This window comes from Rhinolophus sinicus, chromosome 9 (genome assembly GCF_057876585.1).
Source record: "Rhinolophus sinicus isolate RSI-liver-muscle chromosome 9, RSI-T2T, whole genome shotgun sequence".
Lineage (NCBI taxonomy): Eukaryota > Metazoa > Chordata > Mammalia > Chiroptera > Rhinolophidae > Rhinolophus > Rhinolophus sinicus.
This window is the reverse complement of record NC_142509.1, coordinates 34,243,747-34,269,963: the sequence shown is the minus strand read 5'-3', so window position 1 is coordinate 34,269,963 and position 26,217 is coordinate 34,243,747. Positions and strand designations below refer to the sequence as shown.

At 48.9% G+C, this 26,217-nt stretch overlaps 1 protein-coding gene across 7 annotated transcripts in view; it reads left to right on the top strand.

The window, feature by feature from the left end:
* Positions 1–26,217, top strand: part of CUX2 (cut like homeobox 2) — a 231,475-nt gene that overhangs the window by 166,516 nt on the left and 38,742 nt on the right. For all 7 annotated transcript variants that reach the window (XM_074321133.2, XM_074321129.2, XM_074321131.2 and 4 more), the window contains one exon: positions 12,486–12,564. In XM_074321133.2, coding sequence (XP_074177234.2) covers positions 12,486–12,564 — 79 coding nt within the window. The remainder of the gene's footprint in view (positions 1–12,485; positions 12,565–26,217) is intronic.

Here is a 26,217-nt window from a genome sequence, read left to right as displayed (position 1 = left end):
CATGTGTGCCTGTGGTCTCTTCTCGCCCTCCCCACTTCCCACTTCCTTCCAGGGCCCACCTTGCTCACCACTCCCATCAGAGCACACAGAGTGCCAAGCCCTGCTGGGTCTCTCCCCACTTGGCCTGTAAGTTTCTCGTCCCCAGGGAAGGCACAGACTCATCCAGATACTCTAAAGGCCCCCTTTTCTCCAAGCCTGGTGGACTTGAATTGGGCTAGCCTGACGGTTCTGTGTTTGGGTTGGAGGCTCCCTCGGAGATCTTATTGCCATTTGGAAAGGCAGTGAGCCAGCCACTCTGGGACACCTGGAAGCCAGAAGTAGGAGCAGGAAGGGACACCCTCTCTTCACTCTTGTTTCTCATCTGGCCTGCTGTGTGAAGGAAGATGGTAGGGGGCTGATGGTGCTCAAGAAGAGTGTAGGAAAGCAAAGCAAGGGGACAAGGTGTCGGTCTAGGCTGGAGAGAAACACTAATGCTTATGGTGGGGCCTGGCCAGGCCCACACCTGTCCTGCAGGCGCACGGCAGGCGGGAGGTGAACTGCCACCCCGGGCCTGTCTCAACAGCCGGCTGCTACTGGGCTCCAGGCAGGCGTCTGGAAACATGGGCCCAGGGTGGGCAGATCCTCTGATTTTCCAAAAGAAGCCAGCAATTTGGATCTCTTCTGGTTTTTAAATATTGGCTCAATATATATGCACATATTTTCATGTTCACAGTGCTTTATGGAGGTATAATTTACATACGGCAAAATGCACAAATCTTAAGCATGTAACTTGATGAATTTTGATGGCTCAAATATTTTTAAAACACTGGAGAGTCCCAGAAAATACGTCCATGGGGTACAGCTGGCCCTGGGCCCATCGTTCATGACCCCTAGTCTAATGCTGTGTGTTCCACTCATGAGTAAGGTGGGGTGCTCACATGACAGTAACCCCTGGCGAAGGGGACAGGCTTTTGGTGATAACCTGGTGATAATCCCATTACTCTCACCACTAAGGGCACAGGCTCTGGAGCCCAGGGGTTGAATCCTAGCTCAGCCACTTGCTGTGTGACTCTGGGCAAATTACTTCACCTCTCTGATGTCTTGTTTTCCCAAATACTAAAGTGGAGAAGATAATGATAACTGACCTCGCAGGGCTGTCGTATGGATTAAATGAGTTAATGTGATAAATGCACATAGTAATTACTTTGTACATGTTCACTACTGTCTTTTTTGTTTTCATTTTTTGTTTTTTTAATGAATAGAGTATGTTTTAGAACGGTTTTAGGTTTAGAGAGAATTTGAGCAGAAAGTATAGAGCCCCCATATATTCCCTCTTCTCTCCCCCCATGACCAGTTTCCTGTTATTAAGATCTTGCGTTAGTGTTGCACATCTGTTATAATTGCTGAACCGGTACTGATGCATCGTTTATATTAGGGGTAACTGGTTGTGTTACACATTCTGTGGGTTTTGACAAATGTGTGTATAACATGTGTCCACCATCACAGCATCACGCAGAATAGTCGCACTGTTGTTTTAAATCAGGAATCTTTGTGAGTCCTCACGGCTACAACAGAGAAAAGACCAGCGGTGGCTTATGCATAATTTCTGGTGAGCTGGAGGGAGCCCCATTCCTTGCTCTCCCACTCAGGAAAACACAGCATATTCAGGCAAGAGAAAGGGACATTTTAAGGATGAGCCTGAGTCTGTTCATATTTACCCAAAATGGGGAGTCACACAAATTCCAGCCCCAAATTCCCTGCCACACAGCTGCCTCTGAGACCAAAGACCGTATTGGCACCCCACCTCAGCCCCTCCTGTGTGACTTGGAGGTGCTGTATCAATGTCTCTGGGCCTCTCAAACAGCCAGCCATCCTCCCTGCCCAGGGCCACTTCCTCCCCTCCCCCAGGCGTGTCTGGAGGCTCAGATGCACTAATCCCTGTGAAAGGTCTTTGTAAATTATAATAAGCTCTAGATTAAAATGGGAAGCTATTATGATTATAATCAGTTATGCAGAAAAACTGAGCTGTTGTCAAAGTGGGCCTGGCCTTTGGAGGCTGAGCCAACGGAAGTCGGTTGCATGCAGGCTCGGCGGTTATCCATGGTTTGTCCGTCTGGGGTGAGGTAGCCAGGAAGTCAGACATACAGCTGGAGCCCACCTTTGCCTGGCAGGGCAAGGTCCAAGCTGGAGCACCCATTCCTGGGTGGTTTCTGCTCTAGAGCCTGCTGGCCAAATGCCAATCAGAGCAGAGCCACTGGTGTGGTATCAGCAGCCCCCAAAAAGAGGAAATTGGACACGGGTGCTTCCAGCGCCCATGAGAGTGAATCTCAATCATCCGGCTTCATACACTGGCCACACCCTGGGCAGGACAGGAAACACAACTTCTCTCCTGCCTTCATCTGTATACAGCCTTGATAGCTTTTTCAGCTCATTATATGAGCATATATAGTGTGTGTGGTGTTTTTTTAATACCCCAAAGCAAAATTTATTTGTAAGGCACTAAAAAGAAAGCCTCCTGTCCCTTTTATGCCGGGAGCCCTCAGAAGGGAAGTGAAATTGTGTATTTGCTGCTAAAAAAAAAGCCCTGGCTTATACAATTTTAACAATAGAAAAATGATCTTTGTGCTTCAGTGCATGGATGCTTAAAGGAAAACAGGCAGTCTGTTCAGGTGGCTGGTGAATTACAAATGAGGGGTTCGCCTGTGTTTTGAGTGACAAGCAATTTAAATGCAGTCTTACATGGAGGCCTGGAAATTCTTTTTCCCAGAAGAGAGAGAGAGAGAGAGCAAGCCAGAGGAAAAGGAAAATAAAGAAAAAAAGGGGGAAAGCTTCTTTTTCTAACTGAGAGGTGATATTAGTTGCCACTGAGTGGAGGTGAGAAGTTAGAACTTCATTTGGTAATTATAAAATCTGTAGTTTGTGATTGGATGTAATTGATGATTATACGCTTGCTAATAGCAGGCCTGCCCGCCCGTGCTTGTGGGACATTTCATTTTTGCGCCACTTCAAGCTGTGAAAGCCAGCCCAGTGTGGGGCGCCGCTCACAAGATCTCAGGGAGCCTGACATAAATGCATTTGGGGGCCTGTATTACGTTGGATAAAATGTGTTCATTAGTGCCGACATTTGAAAACACTTTGCTCCATGCCTTATTTTTGGCCTGGGAATAATTATAAATATTAGAATAAAATTACACAGTGTTTTTCTCTCCTGCCTCATGCTCTCCCAGCAGACCCACCCTCGGTCCAAGCCTGGATAGGTTTCCTTGCACTGTCTTTGTTTAAAATGCCAGTGGGATAGTGATTGATGTGTGGGGAAAAGAGTGTCTGTCTGTCTGTCTGTCTGTATCTGCTTGGGGAAATTAGACCCATTGCACAACTAAATTGGAAAGGAACTCAAGCCCAGCACCTTCACTTTATAGATGGGGAAACTGAGGCTCAGAAGGGGGCGGTAACTTACCCGAAGGTAAACAGGGATGCAAGGCCCCCGCTGAAACCAGAGCCCAGGTCCAGCTTTTCCTGTTTCCTACAACCCTGCTATTGGTGGCCCCCCAGTGCTGGGAACCTCCAGGTGAATCCTGGGGTTTCGTCCCCTCCCCACTGGGGTTACGCAGTTACTCTATCAGCGAGCTTGCTAGAGAGCTGCATGGAGCCTGCAAGCCTGCGGCTTAGCTTGGGTTCCTTGGAGGGTGTCGCTCTCTGTCATCCATCTTGTCGTGGGATTTTAGTTAAGTTTGTGTTTGGAAGGCTTAGCTCATACGACCTCTGAAATTCCTTCCTGGCCTCATTCATTCCTTTGTTCATTCAGTCAGTGCTGCTTTAGTACCTGTTTCTGACCTGCCCTGTCCTGGACTCTGACGGACGGAGAAGCCATAGAAATGGCCGTTCAGGATCACCCAGTTGTCCTTCATGCCCCAAACCTTGGTGTCTCCTTGACGCCGCTCCTCCCTCTTCCTCTCGCCGCCCCACGTCCACCCACTCCGTGTTCCCGAGGAACACATCGTGTGGCTCGATTTCAGAACCCGTCCAGACCTGAACACCTGCTCGGAGCTGCCGTCCGTGCTCACCTGACACTGCAGAAGCCACCTTTCTGGGGTTCCTGCTTCCACCCCAGCCCCTCACTACATTGTCCCCACAACAACCAGAGGGCTCCTGGTAAAACTAATGTCAGATCATGTCTCTCCTGCTCAGAACCCTCCCGTAGCTCCTCTTCCCCTGAGAAAAAGAGTCCACATCTTCACAGGGGCCTGGAAGGTTCCACCCCTGCCCTTCTCCTCCCCGACGCTCTCTCCTCTTCTTCACTCGCCTTCTCCCACCCTCCCACTTCACTGCCCTGGGCTGTTACTCACACAGGCCAAACACGCTTCTGCCTCAGGGCCTTGGCACCGGCTGTTCTCTCTGCCTGGAATGCTCTTCCCCAGATCTCCGCATGACTGACTTCCTTCCCCACGTCTGCTCCACTCTGCCCGCCCAAGGCCTTCTCCGGCCTCTCGAGGCAGCATATTCCCGGCCCGGACTCCTGTCCCCCTCTCTGCTTTATTTTCCTCGCTCGCACTTAGTCGCTTTCTTACCTTCTCAGCCATGATGTACTTTATTGCCTGCCTCCGCCTTTGGAGTGTCAGCTCCATGAGGGTACAGGTTTGGGTCAGTCTTGCTAGGTGCCTGGAGCAGCCCCCGTCTTTAGGAGATGCTGGTGGGTAACTGCCAATAAAACGAATGTGTTGGACATTGTGAGGTTTCAGGCGCTCTGTCAACATTTCACATGCAGTATTTATTTCACTGTTTTAAATGCCAGTCCCCACCCTCTGGATGCTCTCAGTCTCGTTGGGGAGATGGAAAGTCAGCCTCAGCGCAGGTGCTGTGATCGGATGCTGACTTGTGGGCGAGTGCCCGGGGCTCGGGGTCAGGAGGCCCTGTGTGGGTGGAGCACAGACTCTCCCTGAAACAGAACCCAGCACCCACTCAGCACCTGATGCTCTTCCAGATCTCTCTAAGGAGTGACCCCCACTTCCACCAGTTCCTCTCCAGCCTTAGAATCACCCCCAAGGGTGACACAGACAGTGATGCCATGCTTCAGCAGACGCTTATTGAGCACCTGCTGTGTGAGAGGCAGGTGCACTCTCCCCTGGGGGTCTCAGACCTCAGAGCTGACGAACCCTGGAATGAGAAGGTGGACAAGCCTCGGGAAGGGGTGCCTGCATGGCTCACCCCACCAGTGCATTCAGTGGAAATTGTGAGGGTAAAAGCGTAACCTGCTGAAGGGAGCTGGTTTCTAAAATCTCTAACCTCTGCTATCAGATAGCTGCTTTCCCTCTTTGGCATCTGTCACAAGGTCCCCATTCATGCAATCATTTGTCAATCCTCTTAGTAAAAGGGTCCCCGGCCTGCATCCTATTAAAGCAATATTTTAGTCCCCAAGAAGGCAAATTGCCCAAACCCTGTGCCTCACTGGGTGTTTGCTCTTTAGTTGCTGCCTCAGTTTCCTCATCCATAAAATGGGAATACCCACAGATCCCACCTGTCTTATGGGCTGCCATAACAGGAGGCAGCCACATTGGGTAGCATGAGCAACAGAATTGTATTTTCTCACTGTTCGGGAAGCAGGCAGTCCAAGATGAAGGTGCGGGCAAGTTGGTTTCCGGTGAGAGCTCTCTCCTTGGCTTGTCGACGCCCACTTTCTCACTGTGTCCCTCTGCTCCTGCATCCCTTCCAGGTGTTTCCTCCTCTTCCAGAGACAGCCTCAGCCCCTCTCCTGCCACCAGGCAGGAGACGAGAGAGCCCAAATCAACAACAGCTACCAAAACAAGAGTCAAACTCTTCTTATTTAAGCCCTGACTTTAAATTGCAATTTGCATTTACTCAGATACCTCAGTGATTTAAAGCAGAGAGAGCGGTGACACTCATGTGGGAATGGGACCTTCAGCCAACTCATTGTGTGAGGCAGGCCGGAGTGGGGGGGTTCCTGCTGAAGACCCTGGTGCTTGGCTCGTCCTAGCCTCCTGGTCCCGGCCCGCCTGGCTCCTCCAGCTATTTCAGATATTCCCGCTTCTTCCACAAACCCCCACCAGAGTCAATCCCCAGTGGGGGTGCGAAGCTGGGGGTGAGTCGTGGCTCCCACATGGTATGACCCTTGCCCTCTGTGCCTCGTGTCTTCATCTGTTAAATAGGTAGTACCCCCCAACCCCCACCCCGCTGAGAGGTGTGAGCATTAAATGAGTTAATACGTGTCCAGCACGTAGCGCAGTGCCTGACACGAAGGCAGGGCTCTTACTGTTAGGTTGGTGCAAAAGTAATTGCGGTTTAAAAGGTTAAAAATTGCAAAAACCGCAGTTACTTTTGCACCAACCTAATAACAATAAATCTCATATCAGCCAAACAAAGTAAATGTTATCTCATTTTCCATGTGGGAGGAAATCAGAATATCACTATAAGGAAAAGGGAGCTATCACATAGACTCTTAGAGTAAGATGTGAGCCTTCTGGATAGCCAAGCCAATCCCTCACCCATGTGCCGGTCTTCCTGAATCCTTTTACAGCCTCACACATGGGTGGTTATGTCCTTGAATGCCTCTCCTGATGGGGAGCTCAGTACTGCATAAGGTAGTCTATTTTAAGAACTTAGAACTTTCTAAGACTGAGCCTCTTTGAAATGTCTACACACCCCCATCCCTAGTCCACCCCACCTCTGGAATATTTACAGCCTAGCGTACATCTATTCCTGTCAACACAATAGCCAGAAAGATCTTCAGCTTATTGTAGACTGCTCTGAGGGTGTGTGCCCGCGAGTCTGCTTCCCTCCATGTCTATGCCTCCCTTATTCCCCACAACCCCCTTCTTCTCCATGCTCCCCGCAGTGTCTGTGAACCCCAGCTCTCAACAACGCTTGCTCTCCATGCGCTGTCACTCATAACCCTCATTTCCCATGCTCCGTCCTCTCTGTGTCTCCCCTCATTCTTCTTGCTCTTTTTTGCTCCCCATGTGCCCCTCCATATCTGTACACCCCAGAGGGAGAACCAGGCCTCAGTGGGTTTGTTAAAGGGTTCCCCCATCCCCTACCATCCTGGGCCAATTCCTGTCCCCCAAATTTCATTCCTTCTGCCTCCTCCTCGGAGGTGCTTATTCTGAGACCCTCTGAGCACCTGCCTCTTCTCGATTGACCATCAGTCTTCAGTTTCTTCCAGAATCTTGCCGCATCAGATCTCCCCATCTCACAGAACCACCTGCCCCCGGACCCAGTGGTAAAGGAAAGCTGTTCTCAAAGTGTGTTCCAGGAGACCCAAGGTTCCAGGTTTATTTTCTGAAGAAGAAAGTTCTGTGGCCAAATGCATTTGGGAAAACACTGGGCTGAGCCGAGGTGAAGGAGATGTTTTCCTGCAGCTCTTGTCTGAGCATCCAGTGTGTTGATATATTTTGTACATGTCCACTCAGAAAGCGTGTGCAGATTTGATCACAGGTCCCCCTCTTCACACCTGGGGGTCGGTGCAACACACTTTGAGAAGCACTGGTTTCTAGTTGCAAGTCTGGGGCCTGGAATGAGAGGATTCTGGGCTCAGGTACCACCTGTGCCACTAACTGGTTCTTTTATCTTGGCCAAGTGACTTGGCTTCCCTGAACCTCAGTTTCTTCCTCTGTAGAATGGGGGCATTAACCATGCTCATGTCTTAGAGTCATTGGGAGATTCCAAAGATAAAGCCCTGAACACAGAATAAGGATTCCGTTTCAGAAGCTCTGACCAGTCCTTGTAAATTGCTCAGCCTGGATCAGTCCTCAATAGCCAGTAGATGTTGTCACTGTATCAGACAGCTCGTGGAAGCTCAGCCTCGGGGTGGGGGGTCCCCAAATTTGCTGGGTTTAACCACCTGACAGACGAGGGGTAAGCAGTAGAACAGGCTTTTGCCTCTCCTCTGGCTTAACCACTTCTGCGCCTGTTATTTTCACACTCGGGGGACCAGACACATTTTCACCCCTTTATATCATAGCAGGTGCTGTAAATGCCGCACGCTCTGTCAGACGCTGAGCTATTTCTGATGGTAACCTTCTGGGTGTCTGTAGCTGGCCGCCACCTCCAACTCCTCCCCCACTTCCTCCTCCTGCTCCTCCCTCAGATGGCCTTCAAAGATCTGCCTGTCACAAGCCAAATCTGTCATTCTGGACACTTGTCTCCTGCCCTTCTGCGTGGTAGGACCCAGCCATGAGGCAGAAACACGTGGCCTTTTATGCCGAGCTCACCTGTTCTGGGCACATGAATGAAATGCATTAGAGCTGCAGACCTTGGAAAAGACATCCTATAAAGTTGGAAGAAGAATGATCTGATTTATTAGAAAGCTTTTTGCCAACTTCCATGGGACTCTTTGCCACATGGTAGCTCATTCCTCTCCAATAGCTTCTTAGGCAGATGGAAATTTTTCTTCCCACTTGATGGATAACAAACTGAGGCCAAGAGATGCTTCATGATATTTAGGCCCAGCACTGGACTGGGCTCTGAGCCATCAGAGCTGGCCTTCTAGGAACAGACAGGGCCATTGCTCTAAAACAAGGCTGAATGAGGCAGGACATCCAAATGGCGACTGTCTTCAAGAGTCGCATTTGCTATGGGAAGCCCCAAACTTGAACCAGTTCAAACTGAATATCAGTCCAGGATGTTTTTTGATCTTTGCTTTTGAAAATAGTGTCCAGCCATTTAGATATCCTCTCATGCAAGGATCAGCAGGGCCAGGCAGTCAAAATTTTTGACTTTGCAGCCAGGGGCTCTGTCACAACTGTTGAATTCAGCCATTGTAACATGAAAGCAGCCATAGACAAAACATAAAAGAATGGCCATAGCTGTGTTCCAATAAAACTTTATTTATACAAACAGATGAAGGGCCAGATTTGGCCCAAGGGCCATAGTTTGCCAACCCTCAACCTGGACCAGCACTGTCCAGTTGAAATATAATGCAAGCCACATATGTAATTAAAATTTTTCTAATGACTACATTTTTAAAAAGTAAAGAGAAACAGATGAATTTAATTGTAATAATATCTTAATTTAACCCAATATGTCCACAATATTATCATTTCAACATAAAATCAATATAAAAATTATTGAGATATTTTGCAATCCTTTTTTTGTCCTAAGACTTTGAAGTCCCACATTTTGTACTAATAGCCCATCTGAATTTAAATTAGTCACATATGCTGTGCTCAGTGGCCACATGTGCCAGTGGCTACCATATTGGATACGGCAGCTCTCGTGGGGAAACCATATTATAAGGAGACAGTCAGACGTAAACAATACACCATTATAAACTGATAAGCACCATTCATGGAAAGTAGAGGGTGCTATAGGCAGGAACAGGGAAACCTGAAAGGAGTCTTCTGGCATTTGCCCCCACCTCTGCCAAGAGTTCCTTTTAGACGTCCATGGAATACGCTAAAGACTTTTCCCAACCCCGGTCACCACACGAGCCCAGAATGACTGTAAAACGAAGCCTTCAGACTTTCTGCTGGCTGATCTTTGATAATTCTCCATCCAGGGATAGGGAGATGAATTGCTTTCATTTCTCATGACTTTTCTTGGGCTCCAGGTGGGCAGCACAGCAGCCCCTGACCTGGTACAGCCGTAGATGACATCTCAAGACAGCAGCATCCACATGGGGTTCGAGTGACTCCCCACTGGCTGGGAAGGCTTTTCTATCTCAGAGAAAGGGGCCAGCAACTGGATTCAGAACAATAATTCACCCCCAGACCTGGTGTGAGTCCTGCTCTACCATGTACTAACTGGGTGACCTCAGGCAACTTACTTAACCTCACTGAGCCTCAGTTTCCTCATCTGTACAATGGGGATAATGACAGCGGCTACCTTCAGGGATGGGTGTGTCTATGGGCAAAGATGATCTTGAATAGTGAGAGCATCTGGCACATGGTAAACTCTGAATATTACATTTTTTGTTATTATTATTAGCCCATCAGGGGTGGCCCCCCAGACTCTGAATTACTTGCCTCCTCCTTGCATTACTCTGGAGGCCCCAGTGTTTTCATCACCTCCTCCCATATTATGGTTCCTCTTGGGCGTAGCTGTATCTCCCACTCAGCTGTGAGTCCCCAAAGCAAGAACTGTGTCTTGTCCATCTCAGCAAGCATAAAAATCTGCCCACACTTAGTGATTTTGCCTACATTCTAGAACATTCTTTCTGTCTGCCACCATCTTCCCCTTCTTAGGGAGACAGTTCCTGGTGTTCCACCTACCAAAGTGGGTCAGCCTCCCCCCCGACACACTCTCAAGGCCCCTTTGAAGCATTTAGCACTTGTGATTAATGAATTATCTGGGGGGTGGACTTTAATGTCGGTCTCCCCAGCAGGAGTCCCGTAAGGGTAGGACTTGAAGCTGTTATTCATTGCTGAGTTCTCAGCCCATCGTGCTTGGCACATAGCAGGTGCTCAGGAAATGTTTGTTGAATGAATGAGAGACTGATTCATGCGAGAAGGTAAAAGATCAGAGAGGCTGTTCTCAGAATAACAAGAAAGCTTAAGGAGCTTCTGTAACTGACCTTTCTAAAATCACTTGTTCAACACCCACCATACATTTCTCTCTATCCCTTTTAAATAATGAACTCAGTCTGGATCTTGTAAAGCCTTCCAGCTGTGCTGTCCAATAGAAATGCAATGTTATTCATGGATACATTTTTACATTTTATATCACCTACATTGAAGTAGAAGAAAGCAGGTGGAATGAATAATAATAATAGATTTTATTTAACCCACGATATCCAAAATGTTATCACTTCAACATGTAATCAATATTAAAAAATATACATTCTTTTTTTCATACTAAGTTTTAAAATCCAGTGTGTGTTTTGTATTCATAGCACATCTTGGTTTGGACTTGTCACATTTCAAGTGCTTAGTAGCCACATGAGGCTCATGGCTGCCATGTTGGCAGTCTTAGAGGAACCAGTATGGTTTCCTAATTCTTCTTCCCAGAGTGCTCTGCTGCATGTGGAGGCATGGCCTTTCTCAGGTGTCTCTTTAGGAGACCAGAGATGAGCACAGCTGAGGTTTATCTCCAAGCACTGGGCAGAGCCTGTCACTGTAACACGCAAGAAAGAAGGGGTTGGTCATACCAAGAGATGACCTATCTGTGGGGCTTAACACACGCCAGGAGTTTTGCACAGGACTTTACATGTGTTAAATCATTTGATCCTCTCAGAACCCTTTGAGGGAAGTTGTCATATTATTGTCCCCATTCTATAGCTGGGGAAGTAGAGGCACAGGGATTAAAGTGACCTACCTGCCCCAAGGGCACACAGATAGTAAGTGATGGAGCCGGGATTGGAGCTGAGGCAGCCTGTCTCCGGGGCCTGTACCTCGGTTGGCCGCCTCTGTGAGCAGACTGTGTCAGAATTGGCCCCTGCTATTTCTCTAGGATGGTGTTAGACAGGGCCTAGAGTTGGTGCAACCCACTTGGATTTGTTCGTTCAACAATTTATGTTGAGCACCTTCTGTGCACCAGACAGTGCACTCCCAGAACTTACTTTGAGTAGAGGAATTCGTAAGAGACACCCCCTCAGTTGGCATCATTGGTATTCCTAAGAAAAGCCCAATTCTGAAAGAGGCTGATTGACAAGTAGATGATCCGATAAATTCATTGTTTAGGAAGTTGGCAGCAGAGGCAGAGGTATGTCAGTGCCAGAGAGAATAAAGCCACTCCACCCAGCCCGGCGCGTCCTCGAGGAGGTAGGGGTGGCGGCCCATGGGTGCCAGGAGCTCACTCCAGCCATGTGCCAGAAGGCTCAGGACCAACCACGGGGACAGGCCACCAAGAGTGAGCATCCAGGGTGTGATGGTCTGAGCCCAGAAATGTCTTGCCGGAATGCATCTTGTGGCGTCTCCGTGGCAGAACAAAAAATGTCCGTGAGCAAGAGAACGAGCGTGTAAATATAGCTCTTCACCACTGGATTATTCAGTCACCTATGTATTCATCAGTCAAGAAGCATTTATTGAGCACCTTTGGTATGCCAGGAACTGTTTACCATACTGTCATCCTTGACAATTGTTGAAGTTGTTTGATATCTTACTAGAGATTTAACAATTTCTTTTTAATGTTCAGTGGCAAGAAATATTCCCCAGATGTGTCCCTCTTTTCTCCAAAACATGTGCCACGTTTGAACATCCAGCGTTGCCCTTTAATAACAAGAATAATAATAGTACCTGTTAACACCCTACTGTGTGCTAGGCTCTGTGCTAAGTGCTATATGTGGCTTCATTTCATCCTCACAACAGACCTGCAAGGTAGGTTCTATTATTTAGTCCCCTTTTACAGATGAGAAAACTAAGCATCGGAGAGGGGCAGTGACTTGCTCAAGGTCACACAGCCAGAATGCAGTAGAGCTGGGGTGTGAACCTGGACTTTCTAACTCCATACTTTTACCTTCTTTTCCCCTTCCCCTCCCCATCCCAGGTTTGCACAACAAATTTGCTTGTAGACTCAGATACCATGGTTACATGTGACTTTTTCTCTTGTTTCCAAAGGTGGTGGCCCTTAGTAAGAGAAGTCAGGAGGCTGAGGCTGCTTTCTTGAGTGTTTACAAGCAATTAATTGAAGCACCAGGTAAGAAATGCTTGGGCTCCACAATTGAACAATTAATGACAAGAAACAGCTGTTAGGACCGTTGCACGGGGGCCTCCTGACAGTGGGATCTGGGGACAGGCCAAGACTCCTGGGCGAGGCCAGACCCTCCATCAGTGGGGATTGTGAGGGGGTGAGGGGTTCTATACCAGTGTGAAGTGACATACCACATGGTTCCTCCATCTTCCCCCACCGCATTCTGATGGCAGCCAGAGAGCTTTGGGGGAGCTCCTGGTGAGATCTCCCACCTGGACCTTTCTGGGGAGCCAAGAAGTCTGTCTTGCCCGCCAAAACCCCCATCCCATTACCACAAAGTACAGGTGGCAGCCAGTGCTTCCTGCCAGCAGAGGGCGCTGGAGGAACGGCCTCCAAAGTTTCCTCCAACGTGGTGCAACCAACCTCAAAAACTTCATGTTGAGCGGAAGCCAAAGCCAAAAGAACACATAGTGCGTGATTCTATTCACATAAAATATGAAGACTGGCAAAAATGAACCTGTCAGCACTATTCACAATGGCCAAAAGTTGGAAACCAGCCAAATGTTCATCAGTGGATGAACAGATAAATAAAATGTAGCCTATCCATACAATGGAATATGATTCGGCCATGAAAAGAAATGAAGCACTGACACACGCGACAATGTGGATGAACCTCAGAAACATTTGCCAAATGAAAGAAGCCGGACACAAAAGGCCACACAGTGTAGGATTCCATTTATATGGAGTGTCCAAAATAGGCACATCTATAGAGACCGAACTCAGGTTGGTGGTTACCGGGGGCTGGGGGAGGAGGCAATGGGGAGCGAGTGTTTCATGGGTAGGAGGTTTCCTTTTAGGGGGATAAAAATGTTCTGGGACTAGATACAAGTGGCGGTTGCATAACATTGTAAATGTACTAAATGCCACTGAATTGTACACTTTCAAATGGTAAGTTTTATGTTCTAGGAATTTCACCTCAAGTGCAAAAACATGAACTTGTGCTGTGAGAATTCAAGAGAGTGGCGGTAGCTCCTGGGAGGGCCTCTGGGGGCTGGACTTGCCGTTTCATAATCTGGGTGTGGATTACAGAGGTGTGACCAGTCTGAGAACGTTCGACTGTACCTAAAGTATGTAGATATACTTCCTTAACAAGTTTCCTTTTTCTAAAATGGCCCATCCTTGGCCACCTTTTCATTTATTGACTGAGGAAAGGGAGCCCGGGAAAGCGTAGTGATTTGTTTAACATGGTGGAGCTGGGAGGAGACCCCCCTGTGCTAACTCCCTCTACCCAGACAGCACCTAATCCTTCCCAGTGCCCTTCCATGCAGGGATCAGTGCCATGGGGGGGTGCTTGGGGCTGGGGGTTTATGAAGAGGAACGTGAAATCCCTCTCTAAGCCAAGCCATGGAGGAGGCAGTCATTTATATCGGAAATAAAGGTCATTTGTGGGATGTTGGTACGTAGGATGGGAAAGTCGCTTGTTCCCTCCGTCTGGGGCAGCTGTAGAGGGTTGAAGAGTGTCCCCCGAAGTTCGCGTCCTCCCTACCTCTCAGAATGTCACCTTATTTGGAAACAGGTTCTTTGCAGATGTAGTAAGTGAAGGATCTCCAGATGAGCTCATCCTGGATTGGGGGTGGGTTTGTGGCCACATCACTGCAGTCTTCTCAGGGCCTTCTCTCTGTGTCTCTCCGTCCCAAATGCCCCTCTCCTTTTTCTTATCAAGACACCGGTCATTGGATTTAGGGCCCACCCAGGTAGTCCAGGATGAGCTCATCTCGAGATCTTTGACTAAATGACATCTACAAAGGTCCTTTTTCCAAGTAAGGTCATATCACAGGTTCCAGGGATTCAGACCTGGACGAATGTTTGGGGACCACCATTCAGCCCACCGCAGAGGCCTGCAGCCTCGACGCCCTGTGCCCTGGTCCCGCCTTCCACCCCAAGTCTGCACTCTAGGGAAGGCAGTATCGCCATGTGGACTTTCCCGATAAGAAGGCCTTGGCAGTGGCAGTGGCTGGGGCTAGACAGCACAACCCCCCTCCAGGAGGATGTGGCCCCACAGCGTGAGACTGAGATGCCCATGTGTCGTGGGCCTGGGTCATTATCTTCCTGAGTCCACAGCAGGCATGTGGCTAAGAGGCTGAGCCTTTTTGTTATGTTTCCATCCTCGTCAGAGTTACTCCGAAAAATATTCCTTCTCATTTCCCACCCATTTCAGTCCTTCAGGACCCACAGCCCACAGTCTCAGCAACAAATGACATCGGAGGGTGACCCAGTACAGACTCCCAGGAAGGAGTCCCCAAGCCAGGCTCCTCCACCGGGCCCCGCAGTACCTCACCTGTAGCACCAGGGGGCAGCACTGAGATGAGCGTGTGTTTCCAGGCTCAGGGCCAGACCAGGGTTGGAATCCCGCCCATACCACTTACTCACTGGATGACTGTGGATGAATTAATTCACCTCCCTGAGCTCCAGTCTCTCCTTCTATCAGTTGGGGATAATATCAGAGCCTGCCTCATACAGTGGTGGGAGGCTTGTGTGCGTGACGCTTAGTCGCACTTGCTCATCATACACGCATGCGTCTGGCTTTCCTAGAAGTGAAATTCTCCAAGCCTGGGACTGAGTCCTACTACAGTTGTATACCTAGAACCCAGTACACAGTAGGCACCTAATAAGTGTTCACTGGATGAATTAGAAGTAAGATCCAGATGTAGAAAGGGGATGAAGAGTTATTTGAATGAACAGGTGCTTTTTGAGCTAGAGCCCTCTGCTTGTCACGTGTTTATTTACTCAGATAGCATTTATTGAGCGCCTGCTGTGTGTCCAGCCCTCACTAGACGTTGGGAACATGAGCACACTGATACAGGTAAGGGCTCAGCCCTCAGGGAGCTTGCATTCTGGTGACCGGATCATTGCTCGAATAACCAACGTGTCGTCGCAAACCCAGCGGAGCACCAACAATTCTAGTACTTGGGGGTGAGGAGGGAAAAGAGGCATCATTACTGGGGTTCACTGTCAGACCCTCATCTTTCCAGAGATAGGGCTATTAACACAATCACAGGGCCAGGACCCCAGTGCCAACCAGGGTCCACGAGAGCTTCCAAGATAGGCAGGAACTTTCCAGAAGGTCCTCATGCCCTCTTGCCCTTCTCCCCAAAGGGTCGTTCCAAGCCTGGTGCTGACTCCACGCATCTGATTTCCCAACTTCACTCCCCAGAAATGGAGGGGCAGGGAAACATCAGCCCCGGCTGTCACCGAGTTACAGAATGAGCCTTAACTGATGGAGACGTAGCATACGAACAGCCCCTTTCGGGGCTCTAATTCATTTTCAAGACATTTAAGAATAACAAAATGTTTTAATGATTTCTTAGGGGAATTAGGAAGACATATTTTTGTTCTCATTAAATTTTATTCTCAGACACAAGAACTAAATGTCAGATGTGTTTTCGGTGCTCGGAGCTCCCCGACTCACTGTCTCCCCCCTCAACACACACGGCCCCAACCCCCTGCAGAAAAATGACACTCCTGGAAAATTTGCCAGAATGCACACTCTCCTGTTTTTATATTTCTTGACAGGCAAATTATTTGTCGAAATACTTCTCCCCCCACCCAAAGCCACACAAGTCCTGATTCAACATTTTTGTTTTGAATGACTGCTGCCAACACAAATCTTTGGCAGCGAATGTGGTGTAGCATGATTGCTCAGCAAGTATTTTGATAAGTGTGCAGCCTGTATGTCTGTAATTACGGAAGAAAACCGTAAATCTTTTGGATATTGTTCACACAGATGTGGCGTGAAGTGAGAAAAAAAAGCAGTAAAACGTGTTAAAAGCATAATTAATGTCATTGTTGTGGAGGATGATTTGATTTAAACCTTTTTGACTTCTGTGTCGGTGGCGGCTGATTTCTTTATCGTGCTCATAGAGTCACTAGGTACCGACCCAAGCTAACTTCTTAACTGAGTAATTAGTTAAAAAAAAGAAAATTAAGAAAAAATCAAAATGAGAGAAGAGCGAGTAAGAGGACAGGCCAAGGAACATTGCTGAAAAGACAAGAGAGAGGTGAGTGCCCCAAAATGTTTTTTTCCACTTTACTTTGGTTTTTAAAAATCTGATGCAGGAGATGGCAATTCCTGCTGGCATTTCTCTCCCTGCTCCTTTCAGGAAGCAAAAGGCCGGTCAGCTTAGGTGCTTGAGCTACACTGTCCGACCCCAGCTGGTGGAACGGTCAGCTTGGTGTTTTTGAGCTGTGTGACCTTGGGAAGGGGCCCAAACCTCTCTGAGCTCTGGTTTCTGTGTCTTCAGGGATAATAATAGAACCTACTCATACGTTGACATGAGAATTCAATACACTACGCATGAAAGCTTTGGAGGGTTTAATGGTCAGTAGCCCACTGCAAGCGTTGGGTTTCACAAGGTTCTGTCAGTTGTTTAGGGGGTGAGGGGAGCAGTTTAGGCAACAGGGTCCCTGAGTCAGTCTGTGGAATAGGAGAGGGCTTTATGATAGTTCGGGTTTTAAAATTTGTCTCCCCAAATTATAAAAGTTGCGTATGCACACTGTCAAATTCAGAAAAATAGAAAGAACGAGGGAAAACTACCTACAAGAAAAGCAGTGGGACCATTTTGGGGTTTTTTCTTTCTGATCTTTTCCCCACGTACTTTTTCAAAACAGTCGTTCATTCTACGTGTACCATTTTGCATCCTTCCTCCTTTACCCCAACGCGAGCATCTGTAATTCCCCATGTGATTTAAAATCCTGAGTAACTTTGGCTCGTGGTGTGTAACACTCTTGCGGGGCTGTGTTGTAACGCCGTTTCCAACACGGGGCATTGAGGGTGCTCAGAAATGTACAACATACTGGTCTTGTGCTGCAGTTCTCAGGAAGAGAAAGAAAAGTGTTGTAGCCATGTATGGACCATAAACTTTGGATCAGGGGTCAGAAAGAATGCAAATTTTATTTTTCTTTGATTTATTTTGCACGCCTTCATTTATTACTTACAACGAATGTCTTTTTGTATGTTATGAACCACTCATTTATTCCTTTGTGAATCACCCAGTTGTGTACGCTTAGCCGTTTTTCTACCAGAGAGATCTCTTTCTTACTGATTTGGAGGTGTTGTCTACTAGGGAGATTAACCTTCGTCCTGGTAAACCATTTCGTACCTTTCCCCCTGGTTTGCCTTTTGTTTCTTAACTTTGTTCACAATGTCTTCTATGTGGTATATAGCAGACATTCAAATATGTTTGCGGGAAGTAGGGAATTTTATTAAACCTTTGCTTTATGACTTCTGGATTTCATGTCATATTTCACAAGCCTCTTCTCACCTCAAGGTTATAGTGTTTGTAGTACTTTTGTGATCTTAATTTTTAAAAATTGGAATCTGTGAACCATCTGAAATACACGTTAGTGAGAGTAGTGAGACGAAGTTAAGAATTGAGCTTTGTGTTGATCCCAAATGACTAGTTGTACCGCCACCTAGTGGACACGCCACCTTCACAGACAGGAAATAAGGATGTCAGTGTAATAAATATAATGAGAAATCGTTGTCTCTGCCTGTCCTCACCTCCCTTTCTTTCTCTCCTCATATGCCTCTGCTCAGTTGGCCCTGTAGGGGTCCGGGGAACACCGAAGGGTAACATAAAAGAGAAAAAAAAGAAATAAAAAGCTCATAAAAAAGAAAAAACTTAGTGATGGCAGATTTTCCCAAAGATGGTAGAGAACTTTAGAAGGCATTGTCCCCCCCATTTCCTGCCACACCCTTGCCCGTGCCATTTCCTCTGCCACGAATGTCCTTTCCCCATGTCTACCTGTCTGAATTGTACTGCTCCTGGTAGATAAGGGTTGGAGGAGGATTAAATCAAAGCATCCAGCATGCTGGTATCCAGTAGGCGCTCATTAAGCTGCCATTCCCTTTCAGAAGAGAGGACAGGCATTTCAGCTATGGCTTTTGTCAGCTCAATCTCAAAGCACCTACTATGTGCTGTGAGCCCTGTGGACAACCAGAACACACAGCAGAAAAAGGGCTCCAAGGAGGCATGGCTGGAGGAGGAGGCTCAGAAAGGGGAGCCTTTGAATTGGATTTTAAAGCGTGAGCTGCCATCCTTGTGGGACTGTTTTGCGTTGTTTCCTATGGTGGGCAGCATGGTCAATCCCTTCCAGAAACAAGTTCACTGATACGCAGAGCGCCCTAGGAGGTAGGTCCTGCTGTCCTGCCCCACTGTACAGCTAAGGAAACGCAGGCTCAGAGAGGTCAAGCCACTTACCCAAGGTCACACAGCAGAGAGGTACTGTTTACCAGGCACTCTACTCAACACCAGCGGCATAATACTGAGTAAAACAGATGCTGTTCCTGCCCACCCGGAACTTTCTGTGCAGCTCAGTATATGGGAACTTTATTTTTATTAGAGTGAACATGGGTTCAAGTCCTAGCTCTGCTTCTCCCTGGCTGAGTGACCTTGAGTAACTGTCTCTCCCTCTGTGAGCCTCTGCTTCCTCTTCCAGAAAAGCACACTTACCTCCTGGTACCTCTGGGAGGATAAAACGAGGTGAAGAGTGTAAAGTCCTTAGCTGAGTGTCTGGCACATAGTAAATGCTCAGTAAACAGTGGCTGCCATTGTTATTGTTGGTGTAATTATTCCCGTCACCACCCAGTGCCAAGAAGGAGGACCCTCTCCAGCCCTTCTGTCCATGCTTAAGCCGGGAAAACCCCGCCCCCTGCTAAGCAGCTGGCCCTGGCAATGGAGGGAAGTAAGAGCGGACGGACATATCGCTCACAGCTGTGTGTAAAGACCCTGCACCCCATCTGCTGTCGAAAAATTAAGATTAAAGGATCAAAGCAATTCTCACTGCTGCCATGGGTAGCCTGAGCCTCCCACCCACGCAGGCGCCCGGAGCCAGGGCCCAGATGGGAGAAGGCTTCTGTCTCAAAGTATTTTGGAGGGGTGCATGCATACTTCTGCATATATGTGTTTCTAAGCAGCCTCTCGGACAGCCTTTGTGGCTCCAGCTTTCCTAAAAAAGCTCTGAATGCCACTTTCTTTCAGATGGACACAGTGGGAGGAATGAGACAGCTTCTCCTAGATTCCCAGTCTCCCCCACTAACCCCCTTAGACACTTTTTGAAAAAACACCAACAGCATCAGCTAGTGGTGGAAGATGGAATAGGTGATCTCATCCGGCAGTGCCCTGGGAAAGCCCGGTGTGGTATGAAAACGTTATAAATCCAATGGCCGCAGTCTCTAGGGCTTAGATCCAATGGAACCGAAATGAATTCGTCATTTTATTAAGCAGGTAATGCATAAAGAGCAGGCCGATGCCGGTAAGGCACAGGCTTCGCCCTCCCTGCACGCCTGTCAGGGCCGCCTCCGGTGATTCATATTTGGTCTCCCATGTCTGCCAGCGTGTTCAGTTAATCCAAGGAACGTGTTGTAGTCAAACACTTCTGAGTTGGGGTCCCCTGTTTGTGGTGCTTTTGTTCAGGCAGGCTCTCTGGTCATTTGATTCCCGCTGCCACTGCCCTCGTCTGTGTATCAACTGTCTGTATGTTGCAGAAGTGAAGTGGGGGTCTCAGCTAAAAGGTTTCCGGTGGAAGTGCTGAGCCTGGCAGAAACCTGGACTCCCTGGCTCCAGACGTGGAGTTGTAGGCATGTCCTGTCACTTGTCCTGACACCGGGATATGAGGCTTGCCAGACACCAGAGGGGCACACGGGTCGCTTTGGAGACTGGGGACTCAGTGGGACCCAGCACTTCCCCAAGTGGGGTCACCTGACACAGGGAGCAGCCTCGGTGTACCTGGCACAACACTGAAACTTTGAACAGCTTGTGTGCCAGGTATCACCTTTCTGCTTCCTTCTAGATGATGTCTCAGTCGGGTTCGAGAGCGTCGTAAACGCCTATGAATTGCGCCTTTTAACCAAGGGAGAGCTGGCCTCAGGCTCCAGGTCTTGGGCAGGCAGTGGGGTCTAACTAAATGATAATAACATCAGTTTTCTTGTTTGAATTTTTCTTTGTGTTTATTTTTATGGTTAAAACACCTTCTGTTTATGATAGGGGATCTCAATTATCTATTTACAATAGTGAAACAAAATACTCCTTTAAATATAATGAAGTTAAAAGACGTTGAGCCACATAAGAACAAGTGTCAAATTGGTGATCTTTTGGGGACAGGTGGATGCAGCACAAGTTGTGATGCGAGTACACCAGTGTCGCGTTTGGACCATACTGGGTTTCAGTCCAGCTCTTCCCTTTTCTAGCTTGGTGACCTGAGTCAAGTGGCTTCCCTTTGCTGGGCCTCTGGAAGATGGGGTTGGATGATAACCATCTCTCACGTGATTGTTTTGATGGTTAAATGAGATATAAATATGTGCAAAGTACCTGGCATATGTGACGGGGGGGTGTGGGTGTGAAGAAATATCAAGTTCCTGGAGCTTTTGGTTCAAGATATGGGGTGGGAGGCCCTCAGCCCTCATCTGCCCCATGCCCCAAGGCTTGTGGGTGTGGGTGCCCCCTCTGCTCCAGGTTGGATGGGTGCTGGAGTTTGGGGGATGAAAGCCAGAAACTAGTGTTTGGAGCGCCAGGGCCTGCTCTGAACCTAACCACCACCTTTGGCAGCTGCACCCAGACCAGCCTTAATCCAGCCCAGTATGACGGGTGTCCTTGTACGAAGAGGAGAGAGACACAGAGAGAAGGCCATGTGATGACAGGCAGATTGAGGTGATGCCACTACAAGCCAAGGAATGCCAAGGGTTGCCAAAGATTGCCAATGACTGCCAAGGATTGCCAGCAACACCAGAAGATAGGAGAGAGGCTGGAACAGATGGAGAGAACGTGGCTCCGCCAACACCTTGACTTTGGACGTCTAGCTTCCAGAGCATAGTGCATTCGTTTTCTGCAGCTGCCGTACCAAATTACCGCACACGGGGGGGTTTAAAACAACAGAAATTCATGTTGTCAGTTCTAGAGGCCAGAAACCCAAAATCAAGGTGTTGGCAGAGCTGGTTCCTTCTGGAGGTGCTGATGGAGAATCTGCTCCAATCTGATGCTCCGAGAGGTGAAAGAGTAGTCACGTGTTGATGTGGGTTCTCTGGAAGCAGATAGACGCCAAGATAGCATGAGATGTGCAAGAGATTTATTGGGAGGGAGGGGTGCCTGTGGAGGATAAAGGAGAGGGAGACGGGAGGCAGGGAGAGCCTTCCGGTGGCGATGCTGGTCTCACACTTGGGAAGGGAGAGGGGGAGGGAGGGCGGGCTGGTGGGAGGAGCCTCAGACAGCAGTGCAGCCCTGAGAAAAAAGCAGGGTGTAGTGGTCTGTTCCAGCTGCAGACGCAGGAGGGGCTGCTTAAACAACAGAGTGTTTCTCCCAGTTCTGAAGACTGGGCGTCCAAGATCAAGGTATCAGCAGGGTTGTTTCTGGTGGGAGCTCTCTTCCTGGCTTGCAGGCGGCTGCCTTCTTGCTGTGTCCTCACATAGCCTTTCCTCAGTGCGAGGACAGAGAGAGCTCTGGTGTGTCTTGCTCTTCTAAGGACACCCGTCCTATCAGATTAGGACCCCATCCTTAGGACCTCATTTAACCCTAATTACCTCCTTAAGGTTTCATCTCCAAATGCAATCACATCAGGGGTAAGGGAGTCAAACATACGGATTTGCAGGGACACAATTCAGTCCGTACACCGGGGACTCAGCGTGCTCCTGGAACCCCTACACAACTGTGTGCACTAGGCCTCTTGTTATGCCCATTTTACTGATGGGGAAACTGAGGCTCGGGTAGCCTAAGTGACTTTCCCTGAAAATGTCATAGCCAGTGCTCCACCCCCTTTATCTGAGGGTGGCTTTGGGAATTTGGAGGATTCACAACGTTTGCATCTCTTGTGCCAAGTTCTGCAGTGAAGGTGTTTAATAATCACACCTCCTGAGCATCTTGGCTCTAAGGGATAGACCCAGGGCCAAAAGTACTCGCGTCAGTAGGACCCCATCCTTATCTGATGATGCCTAATGTTGATTGTGTGACTGGGATATGCTTGTTATAGGAATTTAAACGGGGAGCCCAGAGAGGTCCATTGCTTTGTCCAAGGTTACACAGCAACTGGCAGCAAGGTCACGAACAGAGCCCTCAGTCTCGTGCTCCTGGCCTAATAGGAAGAAATCCCCCATGCCCTTCCTCAAGGCAGCATGGCGCATGGCGAAGTCACCTGGCTTCAACTCCCACCTCTGCCACTTCTGAGCTAGGTGACCTTGGGCTCATGGCATGTCCTCTGGGCCTTCATTTCCTTGTCTGGAAAATGGAGATGGCAGCATCTACCTTGCAGGGCCTCACCTTGGGAAAGTGACTCAGTTTCCCCATCTTTAAATTGGGGACACAACAGCACTGCCTCACAGTGGTGTCGTGGTGAAGACTGAATGAATTCTAAAACATTGTAAAGTACCTCGGCAGTGGGGATTCGTCATAGCCTGACTTTGGCTGAGTCACCTGAATCCCCCCTCCACTTTCTCCCTCAAATTGGGGAGCCAGGAGGTAGTAGAGTGTGGGAAGAAGAGGCCCAAGGGCCATCTCAGCCCTGCCACCAACTCGCTGGCAGACTTTAGGGAAGTCACCAGACCCCACTTTTCCCAATCTGTGCACTAGGGTGGGGGCTGTTGCACAAATTAACCTTATAGGACCCTCCCCGGTGTGACCTTATAAGCTGGAGTCTTTGGGTCCCAGAGTGGCGCTCAAAGCAGAATTATTGGATGCTGCATCTCCTGGGGACCGATGAGAATGTATGAGGCCGTACCTGTCCCGAGACTCCACGGATGTCACCGTGCAGACAGCCAGTACCCAGAATGCTACAGACCAGGAATCCTGCCTTGTCTCACCAGTCAGCACTCAGCAAGCCTTACTGTGTACCTAGTACTGTGCACATTTCTATGCACATTCTCTTACCCAGTCCTCCCAACTACGCTCTACACACGTGGCCCATTTTATGGATGAGAAAATGGAGGTTCCAAGAGGTTAATCAACTGTCCAAAGGCCCTTAAATCATACTGCCTCCCTCAGGATCTTTTTTTTTTTTTTAAATAGTCTCTTTAACTCAGGATCTTTTTTAATCTTCCAGTAATAGTTTCTGGGAAGTAGGAACTGTTATGTTTTTCTCACTTTAAGTGGGGAAACTGAGGCTCAAGTCCCCAAGGTGTTTGAAGTCCAGAGCTGGACTTCAGATTCTGTGAATGTAACCACCGTATTCTACCTCTACCAGCAAATGAAGGTGAAAAGACAGAGCCTTGGAACCCGCTGAACCTGTACTGAGTACCTATCCAACCCCGCTCCTCGAGCCTCTGCAGGGGCCACCTGAGGTCACCTTGAAGGCAGCGTGGAGTGACCCGCAGGGCCTTGGAGCAAAACGAAACGTCAATCCCTGAGCCCAGGAATGGGGTCAATGACATCCTTTATCACCCGAGTGTAATCTTTTGGCTTGGACAGGCTGACGGCCAGCCAGCTGGGCCTTCTCCACCTCCCTGGAGCCAGAGGAAGCCCTGTGTGGCCCTGCGTGGCCTGCTCGGAGCTGCGCTCCCCCACCCCCCGTGTTTATCTAACTTCCCTGACCCCAGACAATGCACGTCACCCTTTCTCCCTTTCTCAACAACCAGGACACAATAGGAAGCGTTTTCTTGAACTTATTAAAAAATCCAGACTTGTAAATTAATTTGTTCGTGTTGTACAAAGGCAGTGCAGATGGACTCATTAGCATGCACACAACAAATAATTATAGATGAATTTTTAGCTGGCCTGCCTAATACGCTTGCTGGGTTAATTATGCCAATGTATAATTACATCAGCCCGGGGAGACATAATGGCATGCCCCACTGAGCAGGCCCTGCCTAATGACGGGGCGTGGGGGGAGTGCTGATGGAGGAAAGACGGTGGCCTTCCCACACACCTGCTTACCTCAGCACAAACGCCCATTGTCCGAGCCTCCCCCATCTAAAAAACAGGCGGGAGGAGAGGGATAAAATGCAGAGGCAACCTTGTTCCAGCCAGACCTGAAGGCCGTGTACAGGCACTACCCCATTTCTAGCATCAGCAGATATTTATTGGGTTGGACTGTGTGTCAAGTTTCATTCATCCGTAAGGGGTCCAGTGAGGGAGCCAAAACATAGGCAGTCCCAGCCCTGTGCAGCGGAGTTGCAGTCCAGTGTGTGTTAATTAGATGGGCCTGCAAATCAGTGAAAATTGTGAATACAGTGAGTGCTGTGAAGGATTGGTGCAGGCAGCTGGGAGAGCTCATATCGGAGGACTGACTGGTCAGGGAAGGCTTCCGGGAAGAAGTGGCATTTGAGTTGAAAGACTAGAGTAAGCGCTAACTAGCCGGAAGTGGAAGGGGAGGGCAGGGTGTTCTGGCAGAGGCCCCTGCCTGCACAAAGGCTCTGGGGTGGGAATGTGCATCTGAGGGACTTAGAGGAGGAGACCAGTGTGACTTGGAGCTCAGAAAGGCAGGAATAACAAGGGCTTCCAGTTGTTCCGACTGCCAGGCGCCATGTTGAGCACTTTGCCTGAATCCTCATCACAGCCCCACGAGGCCGGTACTTTTATGGTGAGGCACAGAGAGTGAGAGTCTTTTGCCGAGGTCACACAGCAATCCCGAGAAGCAAGTAAAGATTAGGCCAAGACCCAGGGATCGGACTCCAGTGTCCCCGGTCTTAATCTTTCTGCCCCCCAGCAGACAGCAGTGGCCAAACGGATGCTGGCAGACCCTGGTGGAGGAACCAGGAAGAGGCAGGGCTCCAGTGCATTTAAAAGGACTGTGGACCAGACCCAGGAAGGCCCCTTGGTCTGGAGTGAGGAGGCCCGAGCTTTTCTGGGCCCCCATGAACACCGGCCCGTGGCCACTGAGGTTGAAATGTCCACATCACTGAGACAGGAAGCCTTTGTGGCATCAAAGAAAGAGACCCAGACTCAAATCTCACCTCCACTCTTCAGCAGGTCACCTGGCTTCTCTGAGCCTCAGTTTCTTTCCTCTGTGAAAATGAGTTGGGCCCAAGCCAACCTCCAGGGGATGCTGGGATCATCCTGGGAACCCATTCCCATAGATGGGCTTTGTAACCTGAAAGATGCCACACCAACCTCTGGCATTATCCAGGTGTTCTTATTACCTGCCCATGTAGGAAGTTGGGCAAAGCCACCTGCAAGAAGAGGTGCTGGATTCTAGATCTAAAGAAAGAGGAAGTGTTCGCTAGATGACGGTGAAGAGGGAACAGAATTCCAGGCTGAATGGCCTATACGTGCCTCACTTTTTAGCTATTGGGAAATAGGGAGGCGAGCATTTCCAGGCGAGCATTTCCAGGCGAGCATTTCCATAAAAGCCAATATTTAATCAGCCCCATGTGTCACAAATAACAGTATGTTGATCCAGGTCCACTAAGAGACACCCCAAGGATTATATGTGCAAGGATGCTATTGGGAAAACGCAGGCAAAGGAAAATGAGGAGGGAGCTGGGAGAGACAGTGGACTGGGTGGAAGCACCCAGAACACATACAGCCCAAGGAAGCACTGGGCAAGGCTGTGGGGGAGTCCTCCACCCTCGGAGCGGTCCCATGTACCCAGGAGCAAGTCTGTCTCCATCTTCGTTGACTGCTGGCCTTGTCTGCAAAGGCCTGTGAGAAGGCTGGCCTCAGACTGATGGATTTCAGA